The sequence below is a fragment of the Rana temporaria genome, chromosome 4 (genome assembly GCF_905171775.1).
Source record: "Rana temporaria chromosome 4, aRanTem1.1, whole genome shotgun sequence".
NCBI classification, from domain to species: Eukaryota; Metazoa; Chordata; class Amphibia; order Anura; family Ranidae; genus Rana; species Rana temporaria.
The window spans coordinates 199,354,205-199,378,861 of NC_053492.1; the positions used below are offsets into that span (position 1 = coordinate 199,354,205).

The 24,657-nt window shown below is 42.8% G+C and overlaps 1 protein-coding gene across 2 annotated transcripts in view; it reads left to right on the plus strand.

The window, feature by feature from the left end:
• EIF4E2 (eukaryotic translation initiation factor 4E family member 2) overlaps nucleotides 1–13,689 on the plus strand; it is a 46,596-nt gene extending 32,907 nt beyond the window's left edge. Inside the window, exons 6-7 of one of the 2 annotated variants that reach the window (XM_040349678.1) lie at nucleotides 1,235–1,371; nucleotides 13,009–13,689. In XM_040349678.1, the coding sequence (XP_040205612.1) occupies nucleotides 1,235–1,371; nucleotides 13,009–13,048 (177 nt within the window). In that variant the 3' untranslated portion in view covers nucleotides 13,049–13,689. Of the gene's footprint in view, nucleotides 1–1,234; nucleotides 1,643–13,008 lie in introns of those variants that run through there. The other variant, XM_040349677.1, reaches the window with a different exon arrangement.
• Nucleotides 13,690–24,657: the final 10,968 nt, after the last annotated feature.

Genomic DNA, 24,657 nt, shown 5'->3' on the forward strand with positions numbered 1-24,657 from the left:
CATTGCTTTGGGACATCCCATATAGTAATGAATATGCCGCTCTGTGTCCCGTGATGTACGATAAAGAAAAAGGGATTTTTAATACAGCTTACCTGTAAAATCCTTTTCTTGGAGTACATCACGGGACACAGAGCTCCCACCCCTCTTTTTGGGGACCATTTTGGGAGGCATACTGCTTGCTACAAAACTGAGGTACTCCTCCTATGGGAGGGGGTTATATAGGGAGGGGCATTTCCTGTTTGAGATTGCCAGTGTCAACACCTGAAGGTACTCCATATAACCCATATAGTAATGAATATGCCGCTCTGTGTCCCGTGATGTACTCCAAGAAAAGGATTTTACAGGTAAGCTGTATTAAAAATCCCTTTTTTTCCAAGCTGAAAAAGGTCAGTTGTGAATGCAGCCTTAATATACTCGTACTGTGCCTTAAAAAAAAAAACTAAATATGAAAGCTGCCACGGTTTAACCATCTGAAAATGCTATTTGCCTGGTTATCATGCAGATCCTATGACTATGATTTCCTTGACTGGGTAGGCAGGAATTTTGACTTTCTTAGCTGTATTCTTGTTTAGATCTAGTCACTCAGAAAACCTTAAAGCGGTAGTAAACCTGCACAACAAAAAAAGGGGGGGGGGACCCTGCAAGGCAAAAGCATAATGAGCTAGCTCATTATGAAATACTTACCTCAGAACGAAGACTCTGTATCAGAACCCGGTTCACGCTGAGGGAGCCCACATCTTGACCTCGGCGTGTCTTCTGGGTTCGCGGCTCCAGCGCTCCCGCGCTGGAGTTTTCTTCCCGGCAAGGTCCGGCAATGCTGCCGGACCTTAAGCTGGGGGAATTCGGAGCACATGCACCACTGACGTCAGTGGCTGCATGCATAGGGAATATCTCCTAAACCATACAGGCTTAGGAGATATTAATTTTGCCTACAGGTAAACCTTATAGGCTTACCTGTAGGTAAAAGTGTAAACTTTGTTTATACAACCGCTTTAAAGTCAGGGGCACTTGGGCAAGGTACATTTTATTTATAAGTAGGTGAGCAAATGGCAGCTTATGCTTATATTATCTCTTAACAGGTGTACGCCTGGTAATGTTTTGGAGAATAGTTTTTTATTTGATGACTGCTCCATTAAATCTGTAGAAGTTGTGCTATTCATTTGGATGTTTGAATAAAAACCTGGGCATTTTATAGTTTTTACTGTAATCTAAAACCTTTTTATCTATATTTTAGGAAGATATCATTTCTATTTGGAATAAAACGGCTAGCGACCAAGCAACAACTGCACGGATCCGAGACACCTTAAGAAGAGTTCTGAATCTGCCTCCTAACACAGTCATGGAATATAAAACACACACAGACAGTATCAAGTATGTGTTAACCCACTTCATCTGTCCTAAAGAAAATAACATTCTCTGTTAATTTTTTAGTTAGACATTTAAAAGTGTGGAAATAAATTGAAGTTGGGTAGGATTTTTTTATTCTTGCACAAGCTGTCCTTTTTTTACCCTTCAATTTCTAGATACAAATCTGTTTGTTTTTAATGTGGATTGGAGGATGTCCTTTTTAAATCGGATTTACAGTAAAAAACACATTAGATATGATTTTAATAATAAAAATACATGTTTTTTTGTTTGTGAATCATGTCATACTTGAAGTAAAAATCATTTGAATTAAAGAAAAAACAAACAATACCTGATCTCCCATGTCTGTACACGGCTGCAATACAAAGAGTATAGTTTGTAACATATTAAACACTCCTGTAATTGTTCAGTAATCATCCTTTTAACTGCATCCCTGTTTAGCAAACAGCCATAGTCCTCCTGATGACATGTTTGCTCTTTCATTACCCCTTAGACGTCTAAACACTCAGTGGCTGTTCACATCAAAACACACAGCAGCACATGTATTTTTACATTACAGTGATTTTAAAACTCACTTTTTTAAAGCGCGTATTGCGTTCTAAATGCGTTACTTGCAGTACATAGTCGTGACTAGCTGGTTGCTAAGGATGCCATCGGGCTGGCTCCTTGGCCAACTATTCAATGGTTGTTAAGGACATCAGCAGGTGATTGTTAAGGCGCTGGAACACAACGGCATCCTCGACCAGTGATGATGCCTCCCCTGTGGTCAGCATGCTCCAGCTCAGGAGCGATGCTACCACTGAAGAAGGTGGAGACAGTGGGTGGTACAGCAGCGATGTATCGGTTCCAAGAATCTGAGGGGCGGAGTGGCTGGATCTAGGGGAAAGAGGCAGGGGAATGCCGGATCGATCTACTTGTGAACTCCAATAGGACAGGAGGCTGTGTAGGGACACTGTTTGCATTCCCCGCTGATTAAGAAAGCCAGCATGTGCCAGCTCCTTAAAGCGGAGGTTCACCCTAAAAAACATCTATGTACCATCCCATCCAGCATACTTGCGTCAGTTATAGTATGTGTGTTTTTTTTTGCGCTGTATTTACCGTTTAATCCTTCAGTTTAGTTTCAGACTCCCGTGGGGAGTAGGCGTTCCTATGAAGAGGGGAACATGATTGACGTCCGGCTATGGCCCGTCACGCGTTCCGAAAATAGCCGGAGTAGGTCTCGGCTCTTCACGGCGCCTGCGCACTGACTAGGAGCTGACTGCGCAGGCGCCGTATATATCCGAGTCCTATTTCGGCTATTTTCGGAACGCGTGAAGCGCCATAGCCGGATGTCAATCATGTTCCCCTCTTCATAGGAACGCCTATTTCCCCGCCGGAGTCTGAAACGAAACTGAGCGATTAAACGGTAAATACAGCGGCGAAAAAATAAGACATACTATAGCTGACGCAAGTATGCTGGATAGGATGGTACGTAAAACATTTTTTTTTAGGGTGAACCTCCGCTTTAACAATCTGCTATTCATTGTTTAAGGATACCTACTGCTCCTTAACCAGCAAAAACGCACCCCAAGTGCATCTTTGGTGCATTTTTTTTGTGTTACCAATTGTCTTCAATGGAAGGTGCATCTCTGGAGCGCTTTTAAAAAGCATACCAAAGATGCAGCATGCAGGACTTTTCAAATCGCAGCACAAGCTCTCTCACTGGATGTTATAAAAAAAAAAGCAGTAACGTTGGCTGTAGAGATTTTTTAATTTTTTTTTTTTTTTTTTTTTTTAGCTGTAGTGTTTTTTTTTTTTTTTTTCTTTTGTTGTTTCAAGCTATACTCCCATAAAGCTTAACTGAAAAACTTTCTAAAAATGCTGAATAGCCACGTTTTTTAGTGTTCAGCTTTTATCAGAGGTAGAGAGCGTTTTTACAGCTGAAAAACTCCTCTTTCGACATGGTTCTTCACACCTATGCAGGTTGTATAGTCCGGGTGCGTTTTGCATTTTTCAATACACATTTTTGATCCATTAAAGTCTATGGAACCAAAAAACTGAAAAGTCCCTGGCCATTTCAAGGAAACCATGTTAAGTGGACTGTAGTGTGTTTCTGAAAAACTGAAAATGCACAAAAAAATTGTTTTTTTTTTTTCCAGCCAGAAAAAGCCCCTGCCAAAAACTGCTGATAACAGCCTATGTGTGCATGGACACGTAGAATAACATGCTGGGGAATTCCCTGGCTGCAGAAAAAACATCTGCTGCCAAAAACAGCAGCTATAAAAATGTCCCGTGTGCATGAGGCCTTAATAGCAAAACATTTTTGCTATTTGGACCTGCTGGAAAGATTAATTCCAGCGTGGCAGAAGCAAATCCATGAGAAAGGGGTTTCCAGACTTGTAGTATGTTGCTTTCTTGTAGAGGTGCAGTATTACTAAAGTAATTTAGATCAGCAATACCATGCATGCACTCTACATTATTCCCCTAGTGGATAAATCAGCAGGCAACTGTAGCAAATGAAATGAACTGCCCTGAGTAATACGTAGTGGAATGTTTGTTTGTCTTGCTTATAACCTCCAGTTCAGTTCCAGGAGTCTCCTCCACAGTGCATACAAAATAAATAAAAATAAAGTAATCAGTGATTAGAATAAACCTGGGCACTTTTGCCTTCTTTCTTTATCCTATATCACGGGACACAGAGCAGGCTATGTGCCAAATAATAGGTGAATGGACACTGGCAGACGGTCATCCCACACAGGAAGTCCCTCCAGTATTTTTTTCCGCCAGTGTCTTGAAGGTTAGCCCTGTAGCAGAGATGGAAGACTGGGCAGGGATTGCCTGTAATGCTGCCTTTTGGTGCTGGACCCTGCATTACGGAACCCTGGGCAGTCAGCACTGACCATGGAAGCTTCCGGCAGGGTGCTATACAAGTCCAAGGCAGTGGACCCCAGAGCAGAAAATGGGAACGGAGATCTTTTGAAGGTCCTTAAATGACTAAGCCCACCAGTATAGGTAAAGATTGGATCTTTATTTTTTTAAACTGGATCCTTTGGCAGGATTGGTAAGTTTTAGTAGCAGGCTTGCTTTTAAAAAATAAAATAAAATCATCCTTCTTGGCAACTAGGGATGTAGTATGTGATCCCATTATGGATTATGCCTCGTCCAACTCATTGCCCTTGTGTGCTATGTTTTGGAAAGCTATGTGCAGCTTCTTTTTGTGAAGCCTTTGGTTACATGGCCTTGCTTTATGTGGCCGATTCGGCAGCTGGGAAGAACATGGGTCACAGGCACGTGGATGCTGGTAGCCACAATGGCACTGCATTAACTGCTTATTGTACTACATTTCTACCACATTGCCATTGCATAATTTGTTCATTATTGCTGCGGGGATTACTGTTTTGTGCTGCATTTGCTTGTTTGTTGGCTGAGTACTGCATACTTGCATAACTGCATAGTTATTGCATACCTGTAAAGCTGCGTAATGGGGTATTGGCAGCAAAATTCCTGCAATATTACCTGTGAAACATTTAAAAGGAAGGCTTTCTGTAAGGAGGAGTGGGGGGGGGTGGGGGCAGAGCCTAGAAGTCCCCGTCGTGAAGCCAAGAGGACTAATCTGCTGTGTTTTCATCTCCCAATGGACCAGACACATCTAAAACTGCTTTTCTCTGGCATTGTACCTACTCTTGGCATGTCAGCCTTTGCATATGTCACAAACAAGCGATGACTTGGCTGCAGCATTGACCGTTCTGGAATTGCCCCAAGTGATTGCTTCTGGGCAAAGAAGTTGCTAATACAGTTCTTGTCTGCTCTTACTTTAGGTTGCCTCTGGCAGAAACCTTGGCACAGATGTTCTATGGTGGAGACATTTGTAAAGGAGGGCAGTGTGCTCACAGTGGATGCAGTAATCTCCTGGCTTGGTCAACATTTAACTTGTCTAGATTTTTAGGACCGTCGATAGAAGGCTGGGATCTATTCTGAAAGCTTTTTTTTTTTTTTTAATATTCCTTTGACTCTGCTATGCAACTTGCTGTGACAGCCATGGGCATTTGTCAAAACCTGAAAGAAAAAAAAAAAAAAAGGAAAAAACCGGTGCAAGTGGAGGAATTCACAAAATGACCTAAGGCTATGTGGCTCACTGCTCTAGCCAGCATATTTAGCATTTGCCTATGTGGTCATATCACAGATGCAGGGTTTTGTGGTTCAAAAGCTAGTCTGCTGAGCTGGTTGGTGTTTGTTTTTCCTTTTAATGGCGAACGCCTCCTAAAGTGGTTGTAAACCCTCCATACACCCAGTGAAGTGAAAAGCCTCAGATACACAGGGATGAACCAAATCTCCCTGCATAAGTTTTACATCCATATCTGCTGTCTTCACATTTATATACGGTTTAGAACGTTTAGACCCTGTTGGGAAATTTTCTCATCCTGTTAAATACAGAGTGTGATATCTGGGCATACAGCCAAGATGGCTAAAATTGCTGATTTGGAGGAAAGGCCCACACACACACCCCGTCTCATCATAGGCAGAGACTGAGATGTTTTGTAACAGGGCCAGCTCCTTTCTAATCTATTTATAGCAACCTCCTCTGACAGAAAAGTCAGGCTGCTTTTATCTGATGTTTCTGAGAATTTGTCCAGGAGTTTTCGGGCTGATAACAGGGGAAAGGTTCAGGAGAGAGCTATGGGACTTGGCTCTTTTGAAGAGGGATAACGGAACACTGCAGATATGTGCCCAGCTCAAATTTCATGAATCAGGTTTACATCCACTTTAATGCATATTGGACAAATATATCTAAGAAAGTGTTGGGGAAAGAGTTCCCTTTTTGTCACTTAAGACAGGCAGGTGTCTGGTTTATTGAAAACCAGCTTCACCATCTGGTACCTTTATCATCCAAGCAGTCTTTTTGGCATCCACAGGCATCTAGATGCAGAGGTAAAACGCACAGCCCAGGAGGCTGGCCACAGCTGCAGTAAAACGCCTGTCTCTTATAAATCAGGTCCTGCAAGCTAAGATAGGTGAAGGTTCCCTTCAATTTGAGCTTGCTGGAAATGGTGTTTAGTGCCTTTCCATAGGCACACATCAGAGGGAAGGGTCGCTTCTTTCTGAGGTGTTCACTGCAATCTGACTGCGTTGGATTACACCGGACATGGATTGCTTGGTGTCTGGGTTCAACAACAGGATCCAGAAGGAGATATAACCAGTAAGTTTGGTGCACTGGCCTAGTCCAGGAGGATATGGTTCGCTGACATTGTGAACTTGGTGGTGAACACCCATTGGGCACAATATTGTACTCTGCTTCCCAGTTGCTGGGATTGACAGCTTGCCTAGTAGGGCCCAGGTGCTGAAGGTTCGAGGAGGCACTGGTCCGGTTATCTCTACTTCACTGCGGCGAGACAACCTGCATCCAGAAGGTTTTATTACAAGACTTGGGAGTTGTGTCCTATTGTGACACCAGGAATTGGCATTCCTGAAAGTATGTTTGGTCGCATTTTTGTCGTTCCGGTGTGCAAATGAATTTGGCCTTGAGTGTCATTAGAGGTCAGATGGCGGCTCTGTTTTCCTTTCAGAAGACTGATTGTTTCTCACTCGTTGATCCGTTTTTTTTTTGGGGGGGGGGGGGATCCGGTTGGTTCCACCTATTAAGTTCCCCCTGTATTCTTTGGGTTTTGCTTCTGGGTCTTTTACAGAAACCACCTTTTTGAACTGATTTGTGAGATTCCATGAGTTCTATTGACACGAAGGTGGTTGCGATTATTTCGGCAAGAAGGGTGTTGGAAGTGGCGGCTCTTTTTGTAGGAAGCCATCTTTGGTCGTTCACCATGACAAGTGGTGTTATACCCTCACCCATCTGTTTTGCCAAAAGATGGTTTCAAGTTTTCATTTTGATCCTGGCCCTTTTGCCTTCCGTGTGATTTTTAATTTTTTTCCCCTAGTCCAATCACCAGGAGAAAAAGATCTTCACATTTTGGATGGTGTTCTTTCTGTCAGGTCCTATTTTTTAAGGTCGTTGGCAGCAATCAGGCTGTCGGATTCCTTGTTTGGCTGCCAGAAGAGAACGCATGCAGCATCTTTCTTGCGGGATCTGTCAGTTTATTACTCAAGCTTAAGGCTTGAGGGGTTGGACCAAGGATCCTTTAAACTACGGCCCTCCAGCTGTTGTGGAACTACACATCCCATAAGGCATTGTAAAACTCTGACATTCACAGACATGACTAGGCATGATGGGAATTGTAGTTCCTGAACAACTGGAGAACCATAGTTTGAAGAACCCTGGGTTTTTTAGATAAGGCACTTTCCACTAGGCATGTGGGAGCCTCTTGGGCTACCTGCCATCAGGAGTTGGCAGCTTGGATCTGTAAGGCAGTTATCGGTGCATATGTCCAACGTTTTACCAAGTGGTTGTGGGAGCTACAGCGTATACTGCTTTGGCCACAACATGTTGCAGGTGGCAGAGTAAGTTTGTTAGAATTGATGAGCGTTTGTGTTTTAATGTTTATTTTATTTTTTTGTCTATGCCTCACTCTCAAGTGCGTTTTTACTTTGGGACATCCTGCTCTCTGTGTCCCGTGATGTATGATGAAGAGAATTAGATTTTTACTTGATTACCTGTAAAATCTATTTCTTGGAGTACATCATGGGACACAGAGGTCCCTCCCCTCTTAGTGGGAGTTCATCGCTTGTTACAAAACTGAGGGACTTCCTGCATGGGAGGGGGGGGGGGGTTATATAGGAGAGGACTTCCTGTCTGCTTTTTGTCTGCCAGTGTCCATTCACCTATAGGTGGCGCATAACCTAGAGAGTAATTATTGTAGCATGCTCTGTGTACTGTGATATACTCCAACAAATTGATTTTACAGATGCATAGAAAAAAAAAATCCCATTTTAAATTTCTGCATGGGTCCCACAAAAAAAACGTTTATTTTTGAGTGATCACCCACATTAAGGGCCACATCACATGCAGTGTAGTGCTTTTTTACTCCAGCGCAGTGTTCCTGTGCTTTTTCAGTTCCAGGGAAAAAAAGTACAATATGCTGCTTTATTACTGTACTGGAAAGCAGTAAAGCGCTCAAAGTGTTTGAAACGCATCCGCAACAGATCTGGAAGACATTTATGTGGTGTGAACTGGCCCATAATGTCTACTAGTCTTAAAAAAAAAATAAAAAAATAATTTAGCATGCCTAAAAAAGGGTTTTATAGTATGTCGGTGTATATTGGCAACTATATTCTCCTTTTTTCAATCCACATTTTCAAACAGATTTAAAGATGAGCCCCTTTAAATAAAAGAGCAGGATATTCTTCTGGCACCTTTGTCCTTTTCTGTGCAGTGGTAGAGTATCCAGCTTGCAGTCCAGTTCCCCATTAGCGTTTCTATTGTATCATAGGAGCTAATTGTTCTATAGTTCAGGTGTTAAGAAGTCGCGCACAGTTTTTTTTATTTTTTTATTCCCCATTTACCTCTGTTGCAGGGCTTGACAAACCCCCAGGTGCCAGATCGCCATTGCGACCCAGTGCCTGGGCTGCCCATGCTGCACACAACCCGTCACCCCCCCCCCCTTCGCTCTGTATGCTGAGCTCCGCTTGCCCATATGCAGGCCTGGAACCGGCATAACATGTGCCACTGGGTAGAGGAGCAGGGGAGGGAGGGGAGCAGAAGTGGTGTTGACCCAAAAAGTGTTGTCCTTCTGAGTCCCCTTGACAGTTTCCCCAGCCATCAAGGCCAGGAAAGAATGTAATGCAGTGCTATATGCATTGCATTCAGTGGTGCACAGGGGGGCTTGTAAATTTCGTTATGGAAAATATAAGGTACTGACATGTTTAAGGTTTGACATGTTGGGTATTTATTTACTTGGTGCAACCTCAGCTTTTATATTTTACCAGAAAGTTGAGTAATTTGGGTTTTGTGCCCCCTAAAATTAAATTTGACTGTGGTGTGTGTTGTGTTTTTTTTTTTTTTTTTTTTTTTTTTTTTTTTTCTGAAAATTTGTGTTTACTAGACCTTTTGCGGTAATATCGTCTGACATAAATTGGACGGCTATTTTATTCTCCCCATGTTTGGGTGTTTTCTTCAGTCCTAAAATTATTATTTATTTATTTTTTTAACCACTTCAGCCCTGGAAGGTTTTAAACCCATCCGCCCCCCAATGACCAGGCCATTTTTTGCAATAAGGCACTGTTACTTTGACAATTGCGCGGCCATGCCACACTGTGCCTAAATAAAATGTATGTTTTGTTTTGTTTTTTACCACAAATAGAGCTTTCTTTTGGTGGTATTTGATCACCTCTGCGGTTTTTATTTTTTGCACTATAAACAAAAAAACAGACAATTTTAAAGCGGGGGTTCACCCCAAATTTTTTTTTCTAAGATTGCATCCAGCATACGAACGACATGTAAAGTATGCTGGTATTTTTTTGTACGGACAAAATAAAAAAAATACCAGCATACTTTACATGTCGTTGGTATGCTGGATATAATCTTAGAATTTTTTTTTTGGGTGAACCACCACTTTAAAAAAAAAAAAATTTACTTTCTGCTATAATGCACATTAAAACAGATGGCTAAAAATGATCGAGGATCTGGCGAAGTGGCGAATCCACCCTCCATCATGGTTTGGCAGACTCCACTCTATAAAGATGAACATCTTGCCAAGGATACTGTACTTATTTCGTACATTACCGATAGCCTTGGTGCGCAGTGACTTGGAGTTGTTACAAAGAAAAATCCTTGAATTCATCTGGGGAGACAAGAGGCCTAGGGTGAACAAACGCACTATGTATACCTTGAAACGAAAGGGAGGATTGGGCCTACCTAACCTGCAGAAATATTTCTATGCGGCTCAGTTAGCCCAACTCTCCAGGTTCCATTCAAAGCGGTCACAGGCGATCTGGATGATCATGGAATCCTACGCTTGTCGCCCGTCTCCTATTTCCCATATATTGTGGCTTCCGCCTAAAGACAGACCCACCATTTTATGCCCATCTTTATCATTTTCCTTGGATATTTGGGATAGAGTCTCTAGAACACAGGCTTTTAAATCGCCTCATTCCCCATTGGCCCCCCTGTTGAGAAATCGTGCTTTCACCCCAGGTCTCGACCCAGTTGCTTTCCAATGGTGGACGAATAAGGGACTACTGCGCATAGCGGACCTTTGCGACAAAGGGAAGGTTCTCTCTGAGCAGGTTTTGCGGGAGAAGTATCAAATGCCATTGATAGAATGTTACAGATATGTTCAGATATGTCACTTTATACAAATGTTGGCCCGCCAGGGAGACTTGGAGGTTCATACCCCCATGGAGTATCTTTGCGTTCGCTATGACAGTTTACGGGGACATATCTCTGAGTTATATGCGATGCTGATGTCGTCTTCCACTAAGCTGAATTACATGCTCCGGTGGGAGGAGGACCTGCAGGAAACCTTTGATCTAAATAAGTGGTGTGAGCTGGCAGAGACTGCTTCTAAGTCACTTATAAACACGTCCATTATAGAAGCCAATTATAAAGTGCTGCTTAGATGGTATATGGTGCCGGCCAGACTCGCTACCTTTGTTCATGGGGCCACCCCCAACTGCTTCCGGGGATGTGGCCAGGTGGGAACTGCCTATCACATCTGGTGGTCTTGTCCAAAGGTCAGAAGATTTTGGATTAGGGTATATAATTTTATCTACTCATTGACCCAGTTGAACATGACTAAATCTGCAAAGCAGGCTCTTTTGGGCGACAGGGTGGTGGAGGCATCTAAAGCCCAAAGGCGATTGCTTAAGTTTATCTTTATATCAGCTAAGATCACGATAGCCAGAAATTGGCGCGTCGCCTCCTTGCCGCTCGAACAGCTTAAACGGAAACTGTCATGGTTAATGCTAAATGAGAGATTGACGGCACTGATTCAGGACAAGCTGGAGTTTTTCCATAAGGTTTGGGACCCGTGGCTGGCTTACCTGGCTAGCGATCTAAGATCGCTGGAGGTGTGAGCTACGGTCATGGATCCATTTGATTGATTTCTAGGGGCTGGTCGGTTGCTCTCCTATCTGTTCCCTCCCCCCTTTATCTTTTCTTTTCCTTTCTTTTTTCTTTTTCTTCTTTTCCTTTTCTTCTTTTCTTTTCCATATACGATACTGCTTATTTATGTTTATTTTTTACACCTCCATCTTTCCAACAGAAGCCTTACAAAGCGGGTCCTCCCGTTTGAATAGTAATAGAGGCAACAGAATGGATTTGGGGTTTCCAGATCCAGGTCTCTTGACCGGCAGGTCTTGGGCCTACTAAGGTTTGGTCATCGATTAATTGGGGAGAACCACACTTAGTGTTTTACCCTGGAGTATTTTATTATGCTTTTTGTTACGATGATGATGCCGAATAATATATGGTGTTATGTATTGGGATGGAGACCTTAGGCGTTTGTTAACACTTTTGTGGCGATGCTTCTGTGTTGTTGTAATGCTCATTTTTCTTTCAATAAAAACTATTGGAAAATAAAAACAGATGGCTAAAAATCTAACTTGGGCCAATATGCATTCTATATATTTTTGGTGAAAAAAATCCCAATAAGTGTATTTTGATTGTAGACACTTTTTTTTGTTATTTGTGGCAGACAAATCTGACACAATATAGTGATCAGTGCCACAAAATGCACTGTTACTGTATAAATGACACTGGCAGGGAAAGGGTTAACAGCAGCAGCGATTTAAAGGGTTAAGTGTGTTCCCTGGGAGTGTTTTCTAACTGTGTAGGGGAAGGACTGACCGGAAGATTGGAGATCCGTGTTCCTGCTTACAAGGAACAGAAGATCTGTGTACTGTCAGAACGGGAATCCCTGTTCTGCCTCTATGGAGTGATCACGGGTGGATCTGCTGGACCCGCTGATTGGCTCCTGATCTGTGCAGTGAATATGTGCCCACAGTATCTATTGTCCTCTATAGTCCTACCGCAGTATTTGTGCGGTGGGCTGTCTTTAAGTAGTTAAACGTGGAAAAATGGCTTTGGCTGTGAAAAGGTTTAATGGATACGTTCGCCTTCAGGGACATGATAAAGATGAATTTTTTTTTTTTTTTTTTTAGCTGGCTCCTAGGTTCAAAGCAAATTTGTCAAGCTACTGTTACTTTTTTTTTTTTTTTTTTTCAAACTGAAGAAACCTTCTTTGAAAAAGTCATGTATTCAATGAAAACCTTTCATCAGTCTGAAAATGGATTTCTTGTTGGAATATTTTGAGTGAAGCATTGGGGTCCAGCAAAAATGAGCAGCTCAGTCCAGCCCTCACATTTACATGTGTTCATGCATTGTATATAAAGACAGCAGACTGTTCTTAGAAAACAGATTTTTACTTTCGGTTTTATCTTTGGTTGCGCAGGGCCTGGTAAACGGCGGCCGCTGAGTGTATTCTCCCACTTTTCTTGCACCCAGCGGTAGGGCCTTGTTTTTAAATCCTTCCCAAGATTTTTCCCTCTAAATCTGTGTCAGGATGGCATTTTTGTGTGTCTGTGGCAATGCTTATAACAAGAGTATAAGACTGTTGTGTCTGCTATCCATGACAACTACTGATGGATGCAATGAGAGTGGTTTAATTTTCTTAAAGTTCTGATATTTCCATGGTCCGCCAGCTTTGCGTTTTCTCTTTGTGATTTTCTTACTCTACCTGGGTGGCTTACCATTCATTGACTGTCTTCTCATTGCAGGGACAAAACAAGCTTCCGGAACACGAAAATTGCTTTGTGAGTCGTTCTGACCTTCTCCTATGCGAAAACCCCATCAGTCCCACCTATTGACAGTATTCTGTGTATGCTGTATTTATAACACTGACCCATTCACTGCCAGGACGACCAGCCCTTCATGACAAAGGCAAACATTGTTCGGTCTTCATCAGAGATGAAATCGCTGTGGACTTTTTGTCTTGTTTACATACATTTTTTTGCTTCATGAACTGTCCACTACTGCTTGCCAGCAAAAGAAGAAAAGCACCAAACTCGTCTTCATCAATATTTTTTTTTATGTTGTGTATGCTTTTTTTGTTTTTTTGTTTTTTACTTTTATGGGACAGCAGGTGATCCGCTTAATCCTTTTTTTTTTTTTTTAACTCCTGTGTTGATGGAGTTAAATGCTTTCATTTCTTAACAAGCAAACCTCTGCTCCCACAATATGCCTTGTAATGTCTCTTCAGCACTTTGTTATTTTCCTTTCATGTTTTACGCAAAGGATTTTGTGTATAATAGGCCTCATCACCTTAGCAGACCCATTACTGAGACATATCAGTATTACTGTAAATGTTGGAGTACATAAGGGTAATGTTCTTTCCAAAAACTTGGAAGTGTCATCTGCTATGCTTGCTACTCCACCATTAAACAACTGGGTTGCCTCTATTGGTTTTTTGTTTTTTATTTTCATTATGGTGTGTGTGTGTGTGTGTGTGTGTGTGTATATATGTATATATGTATATATATATATATATATATATATATATATATATATATATATACACATACATACACTAGCTGAATACCCGGCGTTGCCCGGGTCTTCCTATCTTAACCTTTTGGGGAGGAAAATCATAGTAATATAAATATACCCATCTTTTATATAAGGGTGTAGGTAAGGGTTAATTTAACTGTCATATATTTTTATTTGGCATATAAGTAATATGTGTAGCAGGTATTATTGAAATATCTCCAGGCGTACAGAAGTTATGTGGGAACATACATTTCCCATTGCATGGGACTTTAAACAAAAACCCCGACCCTCACAAATGGGGGTAGTTAAGGGATAAATTAACTATCCTATAGTTTAAGTGGACATATAAGTAACATGTGACCAAGTGTTATCGAAATATGTACAGCTGTTTGGAAGTTATGAAGTAGCATGTATTTCCCATAGAGTTGAATGGGACTTTAAAGGAAAACCCTGACCATGGCAAATGGGGGTGGGTAAGGGTTAAACCACCTATCCTATGTTTGTTGCTGACATATAAGTAACATGTGTGCCAAGTTATATGTTAATATCTTTAGCCGTTTGGACGTGATGCTGGAACATAAATACATACATACACACACACACACACGTTGAGTTTTATATATAGATACATATATATATATATATATATATATATATATATATATATATATATATATATGTGTGTGTATATGTATGTATATGTATGTATATGTGTGTGTATATATATATATATTACTTTTAGGGCCCATTCACACTTGTGCGATTTGTCATGCAAATTTGGACATGACAAGTCACAACCCGTTGCAATGGCGCCTGTTCAGATTAGTGCAACTTAAAAATAAATACATAAAATTGTCTGCACTACGTTAGTCCAGAGAATGTAAAATTGAATCGAAGTTGTGTTGGAAATCTTAAACGGAACCTTAAAGGGGTTGTAAAGGTACAATTTATTTTTTCCCAAATAGCTTCCTTTACCTTAGTGCAGTCCTCCTTCACTTACCTCATCCTTCCATTTTTCTTTTAAATGTCCTTATTTCTTCTGAGAAATCCTCACTTCCTGTTCTTCTGTCTGTAACTCCACATAGTAATGCAAGGCTTTCTCCCTGGTGTGGAGTGTCGTGCTCGCCCCCTCCCTTGGACTACAGGAGAGTCAGGGCGCTCTCTACATTGCAGATAGAGAAAGGAGCTGTGTGTTAGTGGGTGTCCTGACTCTCCTGTAGGCCAAAGGAGGGGGCGAGCACGACACTCCACACCTGGGAGAAAGCCTTGCATTACTGTGTGGAGTTAGACAGAAGAACAGGAAGTGAGGATTTCTCAGAAGAAATAAGGACATTTTAAAAGCAAAATGGAAGGATGAGGTAAGTGAAGGAGGACTGCATTAAGGTAAAGGAAGCTATTTAGGGGGGAAAAAAAATTGTACCTTTTACAACCCCTTTAAGCCTAGGTTCACATTGGAGCGGGTTAGAAATCGTGCGATTTCAACCCGGCAATGCAGTCCGACTTCAGGGGGCGATTTTTCAGATATCTGTGCGTGTTCCTGCAAAGAGGTGTATAGAAATCGCCCCCTGAAGTCGCCAAAAGTAGAACAGGAACTACTTTTGGGAATCGGTACGTGCCATTTCTGGCAAAAGCTGCCGATTTGACATGTCAAATCGCTTCAATGTGAACCAGGGCTAAAGGAGTTTTCCCTACTTTTAAGAGATGCACCAGCAAGATGACCGCTGCATTTCTGTGGGGGGGGCGCAGTAATTGGTTTCGGAGCATGCGCATAGCTCCCTTGTCAAACCTCGCTGAATTCTTTAGCCGTGATTGTGATACAATTCAAAATGGCTATGATGTCTGATGTAAAGAAACCCACAGAGAAGAGACTTAAGGCCTGGTTCACACCTATGCGTTATTTTAGCATGTTTTGCAGAAACTCACTACAGTCCATTTAACATCGGACACGTTCACATCTATGCGTTTTCACCTGCTGCGTTTTTGGAAAGGGTCAGGGACTTTTTTTTAAATATAACATGGTGCATTGGACACATTGCAGAAACGCATGTAATGTGTTTTTTATGCGTTTTACATTTACTGTACCCCACAACAAAAAACGCCTCCCCACCAAAAGAAAAAGCCTACAAATGCATCGCAAAAAGCGCTGCAGAAATGGAACAAAAACAAACCTGCAAAGGTGTGAATCAGGCCTTATACACCACTGAATGCCAAATTACTAAATCACTATGGATTCCTTTAGTGGTGTTCAGGCTACACAGGATGGAAAATATAAGTATTGCATCGTTGGAGGCTCAAAATTGATATCTGCGTAGGGTGAGATTGTACAGATCCTGCTGTCACACTGCAGACATCATGGAAATAAGCTGTACTACTGAGGAAGCTTTCCTTGTTTGAGTTGGAACCCTTGCAATATGGGTGAGTTGGAATGCTTACACAACAGAGAGAAAATTGAAAATATTTGATAGGGTTTTGTGTTTTGCATAAGTATTCAACCCTGTGGGTTTCTTCAAATCTTGTAGCGGTACCACCAGCTATTAGAATGCATTTATTGTCACTGACATACAAAGAAAAAAAGTCTGCATTACTGAAGTGGAAAAGCCTACATGTGCTTTTAAATGATCTTAAAAGGAAAAAAAAAAAATCCTGATTTGTGTAACTATTCTTCTCCTTTTTTTTTTTTTTTTTGTAGAACCTCCCACTGTGGGGGTGCAACTAGTTGCCGTTGGCTACATAACTAGATGAAGAGTTCACCTATGTGCATTTTACATGGTTCTTTTTGGGTTGATTTACTAAAAGCAAATTGACTGTTCAATTTGTATGGGAATAATCCCAATGGCTTATCGAATGGGGTGAAGCACTGATGACTTCTAACATCCAATCATATGTAAGCAGATCCCCCCCTTCCACACGTTCAAGTTTTCTTTGCAAAGTGAAACTTCACCACATTCTCTAACAGCTGGAGCAAATTCTGTTGTAGAGTGGCCAAATCAAACCAATTGTATAAAGAACATTGCAGAGGTTTAGAGGGCATAAAGGGAGAACCTACGGAACTTACGGAATCTGGAGCAGCTGTACAGTACTTAACCACTTGCTTACTGGGCACTTAAACACCCTTCCTGCCCAGATACATTTTCAGCTTTCAGCGCTGTCACAATTTGAATGACAATTGCGCAGTCATGCAATACTGTACCCAGATTAAATATTTTATAATTTTATTTCTCCCCACAAATGGCGCTTTCTTTTGGTGGTATTTAATCACTGCTGCGTTTTTATTTTTTGCAAAAAAAATTAAAAAAAACTCCCAAAAATGCTGCAAATGTATTTGTTATACAATTTTGAAAACGGGTCATTTTTCTCCCTCATTGATGTGCGCTGATGAGGCTGCACTGATGGTTGGCACTAATGGCCATTGATAGCTGACAATGGTGGGCACAGATGAGACAGTCGCGGCTCTGTGTGAGGAACTGATGTCCCTCTGACAGAAGTCAGGGATCGGCTTCTTTTTTTTTTTTTTTTCTTACGCTGATTGTGTAAGGGAAAAAAAATACTGGCTACCCATCTTCTGTTTACCATCATGTGATCAGCTGTCATTGGCTGTCAATCTGTCAGATTGGATGGAGAGCATCTGTGAACAGCAATTTTCAAGTCTTGCCACAGATTCTCAATTGGGTTTAGGTCTTGACTTTGACTGGGCCATTCTAACACATGAATATGCTTTGAGCTAAACCATTCCATAGAAGCTCTGGCTGTATGTTTCGGGTAATTCTACTGCTGTAAGGTAAACCTCTGCCCCAGCCTCAAGTCTTCTAAGATTGCCCTGTATTTGGCTACATCCATCTTCCCATCATGTCTGACCAGCTTCCCTGTCCCTGCTGAAAAAAAAAAAAATCATCCTCACAACATGATGCTGCCACCACCATGTTTCATGGTGGGGATGGTTTGTTCAGGGTGATGTGTAGTGTTGGTTTTTCACCACGCATAGCGTTTTACTTTTAGGCCAAAAAGTTCAATTTTGGTCTCATCTGACCAGAACACCTTTCACATGTTTGCTGTCTCCCTCACCGGGACTTCCTTTTGCCTCCTTTCAACAATGGCTTTCTTCTTGCCACTCTTTCATAAAGGCCTGATTTGCACAGATAATAGTTGTCTTGTGGACCGATTCTCCCACCTGAGCTGCGGATCTCTGCAGCTCCTCTATAATTACCATGGTTCTCATGGCTGCTTATCTGATTAACCCCTTCACACCGACGTAATGCAAATATGCAACCTTCGGCTTGAAGCATTGCAGCTGCACACATCACCCCGGTACCATTTTTTTTTAGAGCCAGCGTAATTTGCTCCTCTGTTATCCCAAGCCAAGTTATTCCACGGCTTTTCTTTCAGTTCACAATTATGGGCCACTTTGTGTTGGTCTATTGCATAAAATACTTTTGCGTGTTTGGTTGTAACATATCAAAACGTGGAAAATGTCAAGGGGTATGAATACCTTCTCAAGGCACTGTAGCTGTTTGATCCTGCCTGTTTCTGTGTCCCCCAGTCTGGACTGAACATGGTAATCATGGTTGCTGAGCCATGGTTACTGTGCCTCTGTAAGCCCTCTGTTCTGAGTCTCTCCCCTCGTTCATTCTGTTGACGTACAAAAAAAAATCTGGTAGTTTGTCCCTTCAGAAATTTTAATTTGGAATGTCTGAATTGAAAGTTGTGTACACTACGATGATCGAAGGATCGCGCCCCGTACTGAATTTTTCTTCTAATTTTCTCATAGTGTGTACCCCTCTTAAAGCGGAGTTCCGGCCACAATTTTAAAAATAAAAACGTTTTAAATATGAAAACCCCTGTAATACACAAGCTCAATGTATTCTACTACAGTTAGTCTGTAAACTAAGGTCCGTTTTGTTAGGTTGTTACAGCATTTAGACACTTTATAAAACAGAAATTGACTGGGGCCATCTTAAGTGTGGGCATCATGAAGCCAGACTGTATGACTTCCTGGATTTCAGCCTTGCACATGCTCAGTGCTGTACAAGCAGTGTAATGGTTTCAGATCAGGTTTCAATAGCAACGGGAGTGTCAGAGGAAGTTACCGCCCCTTATCTATGCAAACTTCTCCTCCCCTCCTCCTTCCAGGAACCAGTAAATATACGAAATAATTTGTTCCTGTGCAGATATATCTACATAACAAGATGATATATATATATCGTTATATATGTGGTGTGTATACATATACCAGACATGTGCACTGTCAATAAATTCATTTTGTTTAGTTCCGTTTCGCATTAGCCGTTATTTCGTATTTTGTGCCCGAAACTCAATTCGGATTTGTACGCTCATAATGAGCACAGCAGGAGTACAGCCACAGGAAGTCAGCACAGAACAGGGATGGTGGGAACCCTTCATGAGGGATTCCCACCATCCCTGTGCTGAGTTCCCGGGTCTGTACACCCGCTGTGCCCATTATGAGGGGTTTCCACCATCCCTGTGCTGAGTTCCCGGGTCTGTACACCCGCTGTGCCCCATTATGAGGGGTTCCCACCATCCCTGTGCTGAGTTCCCGGGTCTGTACACCCTCTGTGCCCATTATGAGGGGTTCCCACCATCCCTGTGCTGAGTTCCCGGGTCTGTACACCCGCTGTGCCCATTATGAGGGGTTCTCACCATCCCTGTGCTGAGTTCCCGGGTCTGTACACCCGCTGTGCCCATTATGAGGGGTTCTCACCATCCCTGTGCTGAGTTCCCGGGTCTGTACACCCTCTGTGCCCATTATGAGGGGTTCCCACCATCCCTGTGCTGAGTTCCCGGGTCTGTACACCCGCTGTGCCCCATTATGAGGGGTTCCCACCATCCCTGTGCTGAGTTCCCGGGTCTGTACACCCGCTGTACCCATTATGAGGGGTTCCCACCATCCCTGTGCTGAGTTCCCGGGTCTGTACACCCGCTGTGCCCATTATGAGGGGTTCCCACCATCCCTGTGCTGAGTTCCCGGGTCTGTACACCCTCTGTGCCCATTATGAGGGGTTCCCACCATCCCTGTGCTGAGTTCCCGGGTCTGTACACCCGCTGTGCCCATTATGAGGGGTTCTCACCATCCCTGTGCTGAGTTCCCGGGTCTGTACACTCGCTGTGCCCCATTATGAGGGGTTCCACCATCCCTGTGCTGAGTTCCTGGGTCTGTACGCCCTCTGTGCCCATTATGAGGGGTTCCATCATCCCTGTGCTGAGTTCCTCCTTCTTCCCCCAGCACAGCACATTGCCACCATAACATTGCCCACCGCATCGTCTCCGGCACAGCACCCCGAATCGGCCCCAGCACCCCGCATCGGCCCCAGCCCACCACATAATCCCCGGCACAGCACCCCGCATCGGCCCCAGAACCACAACCAGACCCAAATGTCAGTGCCCACCAGTGCATTATCAGTGCCCATTAGTGCGGTGACACCAGTTCATTATCTGTGCAGTGGCACCAGTGCCTTATATCAGTGCGGTGACATTAGTGCCCATCAGTGCGGTGACAACATTATTAGTGCCCATCAGTGCGGTGACAACATTATTAGTGCCCATCAGTGCGGTGACAACATTATTAGTGCCCATCAGTGCGGTGACAACATTAGTGCCCATCAGTGCGGTGACATTAGTGCCTATCAGTGCGGTGACAACATTATTAGTGCCCATCAGTGCGGTGACAACATTAGTGCCCATCAGAGCGGTGACAACATTAGTGCCCATCAGTGCGGTGACAACATTATTAGTGCCCATCAGTGCGGTGACAACATTATTAGTGCCCATCAGTGCGGTGACAACATTATTAGTGCCCATCAGTGCGGTGACAACATTAGTGCCCATCAGTGCGGTGACAACATTATTAGTGCCCATCAGTGCGGTGACAACATTAGTGCCCATCAGTGCCGTGACAACATTAGTGCCCATCAGTGCGGTGACAACATTATTAGTGCCCATCAGTGCGGTGACAACATTAGTGCCCATCAGTGCGGTGACAACATTATTAGTGCCCATCAGTGCGGTGACAACATTAGTTCCCATCAGTGCGGTGACAACATTATTAGTGCCCATCAGTGCGGTGACAACATTAGTGCCCATCAGTGCGGTGACAACATTAGTGACCATCAGTGGGGTGACAACATTAGTGCCCATCAGTGCGGTGACAACATTATTAGTGCCCATCAGTGCGGTGACAACATTATTAGTGCCCAGTGCGGTGACATTAGTGCGGTGACATCAGTGCGATGACAACATTATTAGTGCCCATCAGTGCGGTGACAACATTATTAGTGCCCAGTGCGGTGACATTAGTGCGGTGACATCGGTGCGGTGACAACATTAGTGCAGTGACATTGGTGCGGTGACAACATTATTAGTGTCCAGTGCAGAGTGGGGGGAGGTACGGATGATCAGGCATACAGAGCGCATCTCGGTCTGTGTAGATCTGTATGTGAGTACACTGAAGTACAGCCCCGCCTCCCTGCACTAGGATTGTAACACACAGTGCAGAGCGATGTTTCTATGTACAGGGAGGCGGGGCTGTACTACGCTCGGTGCTCTCACATACAGATCTATCAGACAGAGTGAGATCCGCTCTGTCTGTCTGATCATCTGAATCTCCGTGCACCGGAGACAGATGGCAGGTGGGCGGGTGGTGGAGGGGGGAGGACGGGGGCGGTGCTAGGACGGGGGAGGAGTTAGAGAGGGAGAAGAGGAAGGACACCACCTCTATGGGCGGCACTGCCCTCCCTCCCTCCCACCCCCCGAGATGTTCAACCACGGCTGCGATGTTCAGCCCAGCCTCCTGGGATTGAAGACACACATCTCCCAGGAGGCATAGCAGCGCTAGATGCGGCGGGGAGGCCATTCCGCCGCGGCGGGGGAAAGAGACACTCAGGGATAAAAACGTGAGTTTTTAAAAGGAAAAAAAAAACCCATCCCAAATGTATTTAAAGGGGCAGTGTTAAAACTAATGCTGATAAGTTGAAAAATAGGGTGGAACTCCGCTTTAAGGTTAACGCTCCATAAAGCTAGCCTTTGCATGATAATGTCAAGAAGATAAAAAAAATGTAGACATTTTTTTTTCTTAACACAGAACGCTGTGTGCTGGAAAGCCAACATTTTTCATTAACCTGAGATGGGGATGCTCTTCATTGGCAGGGACTGGGAAAGTGGTCAGGCCTGAAGAAAATATAGGCAAAGTCCAGAGGAAAATATGTATCAGTTTGAAGGAATGCGTAGCCAAAGCTGCACTGGAGTGGTATAAAAGCAAGAATTTGCGTTTAAAATAGCCCCTTCAGAACTCCGATGTTAATCCAATGTTCAATCTGCTGCAAGACATTTTCATCAACAGACCTCATCCAACCTAACGAAGCCAAAGTAATATTGCCAAGAAAAAAAGGGAGAAGAAATGTAGAATGCAGATGTGCAACACTGGCAGAGACTTACCAAAAAAACTTCCATTTCTATTTACTGCCAAAAGTACAACCAAGTGATTATACCAGAATGACTACTTAAACAGCCAACAAACATGTATTTTATTCAATTAAGCTACAGCCTTATTCCAAAATGGATTAAATTATTTTTTTCCCCCAAAATTCTACAAACAAAACCCCATAATGACAATGTGAAAGTTTGTTTGAAATCTTTACAAATTTATTAAAATTAAAAAAAAATCATGTGTACATAAGTATTCACAGCCTTTACCATGACACTCATGCATCCTGTTTCCACTGATCATCCTTGAAATGTTTCTACAACTTGTTTGGTGTCCACTTGTGGTTAATTCAGTTGGTTGGACATGATTTGGAAAGGCACACACCTGTCTATATAAAGGTCCCACAGTTAACAGTACATGTCAGAACACAATCCAAGCCATGAAGTCCAAGGAATTGTCTGCAGACATCCAAGACAGAATTGTATCAAGGCACATATCTGGGAAAGGGTATAGAAAAAATTCTGTAGCATTGAAGGACCTAATGAGCACAGTGGCCACCATCATCCATAAATAAAAGAAGTTTGCAACCACCAGGACTCTTCCTTGAACTGGCTGCCCAGCCAAAGTGAGCAATCAGGGGAGAAGGGCCTTAGTCAGGGAGGTGGCCAAGTACCCGATGGTTACTCTTGACAGAGCTCCAGTGTTTCTCTGTGAAGAGAGGAGAACCTTGCAGAAGAACAACCATCTCTGCAGCACTCCACCAATCAGGCCTGTGTGGTAGAGTGGCCAGACAGAAGCCACTCCTCAGTAAAAGGCAAATGATGGTGGTTAAAGCTTGTAGAAGGAGTTATCATTCTACTTTGACTGTCCTATAAGGATGCAGGACCCCTGACCCTCTGTCTGGACTGTGCTGATTTTTTTTTTATTTAAAAGAATTTTATTGGTATTTAAGTTATTTCCATACAAAAATTAGCCCTGTGTCAGTTACAGAATGGAGAGTAAAATGTCTTATCTGTAAGTACAATAGTGATAAATAGCATTCAGTGTACAATTTGACCAGTAAAAGTAAGCATAGTCAGTAGGGTGTCCCCAGATTTCATTTTGAAGATATGGTCACCTTAGTGTAGATGACTGTTGTTCCCGCTGTCAAAATTACAATAGCACAGCAGAGAGGATTCCCCCATCCACCTCAATTGTGACCGCTGACTGATAAAAAACAAAACAAAAAAAAACATCTATGGCCATTCCTAGGCTGGGATATAGGAGTATGACAGACAACATACGTTCCAAGCACCATGATCATTACATAAGTAGACTCAGCCTGTTTTTTTTTCAGCAGTCAATAACATACTGTACATCCCAAATTTAGGCAAAAGACACATCCCTGAAATTGCCCTCCTAAACTGGAGCAAGCACAATCACATACATGTACAGGATTGTGCCTACATGTGCCATCCCACTGCAGTATACTTACTGGCAGGTCAGCAAGTGATTTGTGTATTTTAGGTGTTGCATTCCAGTGTGAAATTGGTACATGTCCCACAAGGCAGAGCCCAGTTTCCCATGCCTTTAATTAAAGTAGTTGGCCAATTATCCCTAAAATGTGCCAGAATTTTGCAAGATTCATCCACATAGAATTCAATGGGATTCATCCTCTAAGTTTGGGTTCATTAGATATGCCAAACGGATATGCCCATTGCTCAAGTAAAAACCCAATTAGGAAGCAACAAGAAACAAGTTTATCTTTCCTGAGGATGGATTCCTGAGGCGTTTACAGTATATTTGTAAGAACCCACATCAGTCCAAACAGTACGTTCTAAAGGTTTAGATCTCTTATTATAACCAATTGACATTTCTTAAAAAATTTCTAAAGCTGGTCGAGCAGCCAATATGCAGTTTAGCTGGTTCTTAGAATTCAGATGTGAGAACAGTATGTTGTCTTCTTTAAGACCATTAGGATTTAGTGGGACCCATACTGCTCCACCACTGCTAGCTATGACATGATGAGGAAGTAAAGTGGCTGCCTCAATGGATGACAAAATCCAAGAAGGTAACGCCGTTCCAGGTGATCCCAATATGCTGGGTGCAAGCAACGGTTCACCACCGAAAGTAATAGGAAAAGAAGAAACAGCTGCACACCAGCAATATCGATCCAACGTAGATTTATTTAAACAAACTGGTACTCATGACTGCCAACCAAGAAAAGAACAATGGAAAGGTGACGCGTTTCACACTGCATTAGTGCTTCTTCAAACCGCAATGTGAAATGTGTCACCTCTCCATTGTTCTTGTCTTGGTTGGCAGTCAAGCGTACCAGTTTGTTCATATAAATCTACGTTGGATTGATAATCCCGGTGTGCAGTCATTTCTTCTCAATGGAAGACATCCTAGATAGAAAATGATCACAACCAGAGCTGAATTTTTTGTTTTAAAGATGACTGGCTAA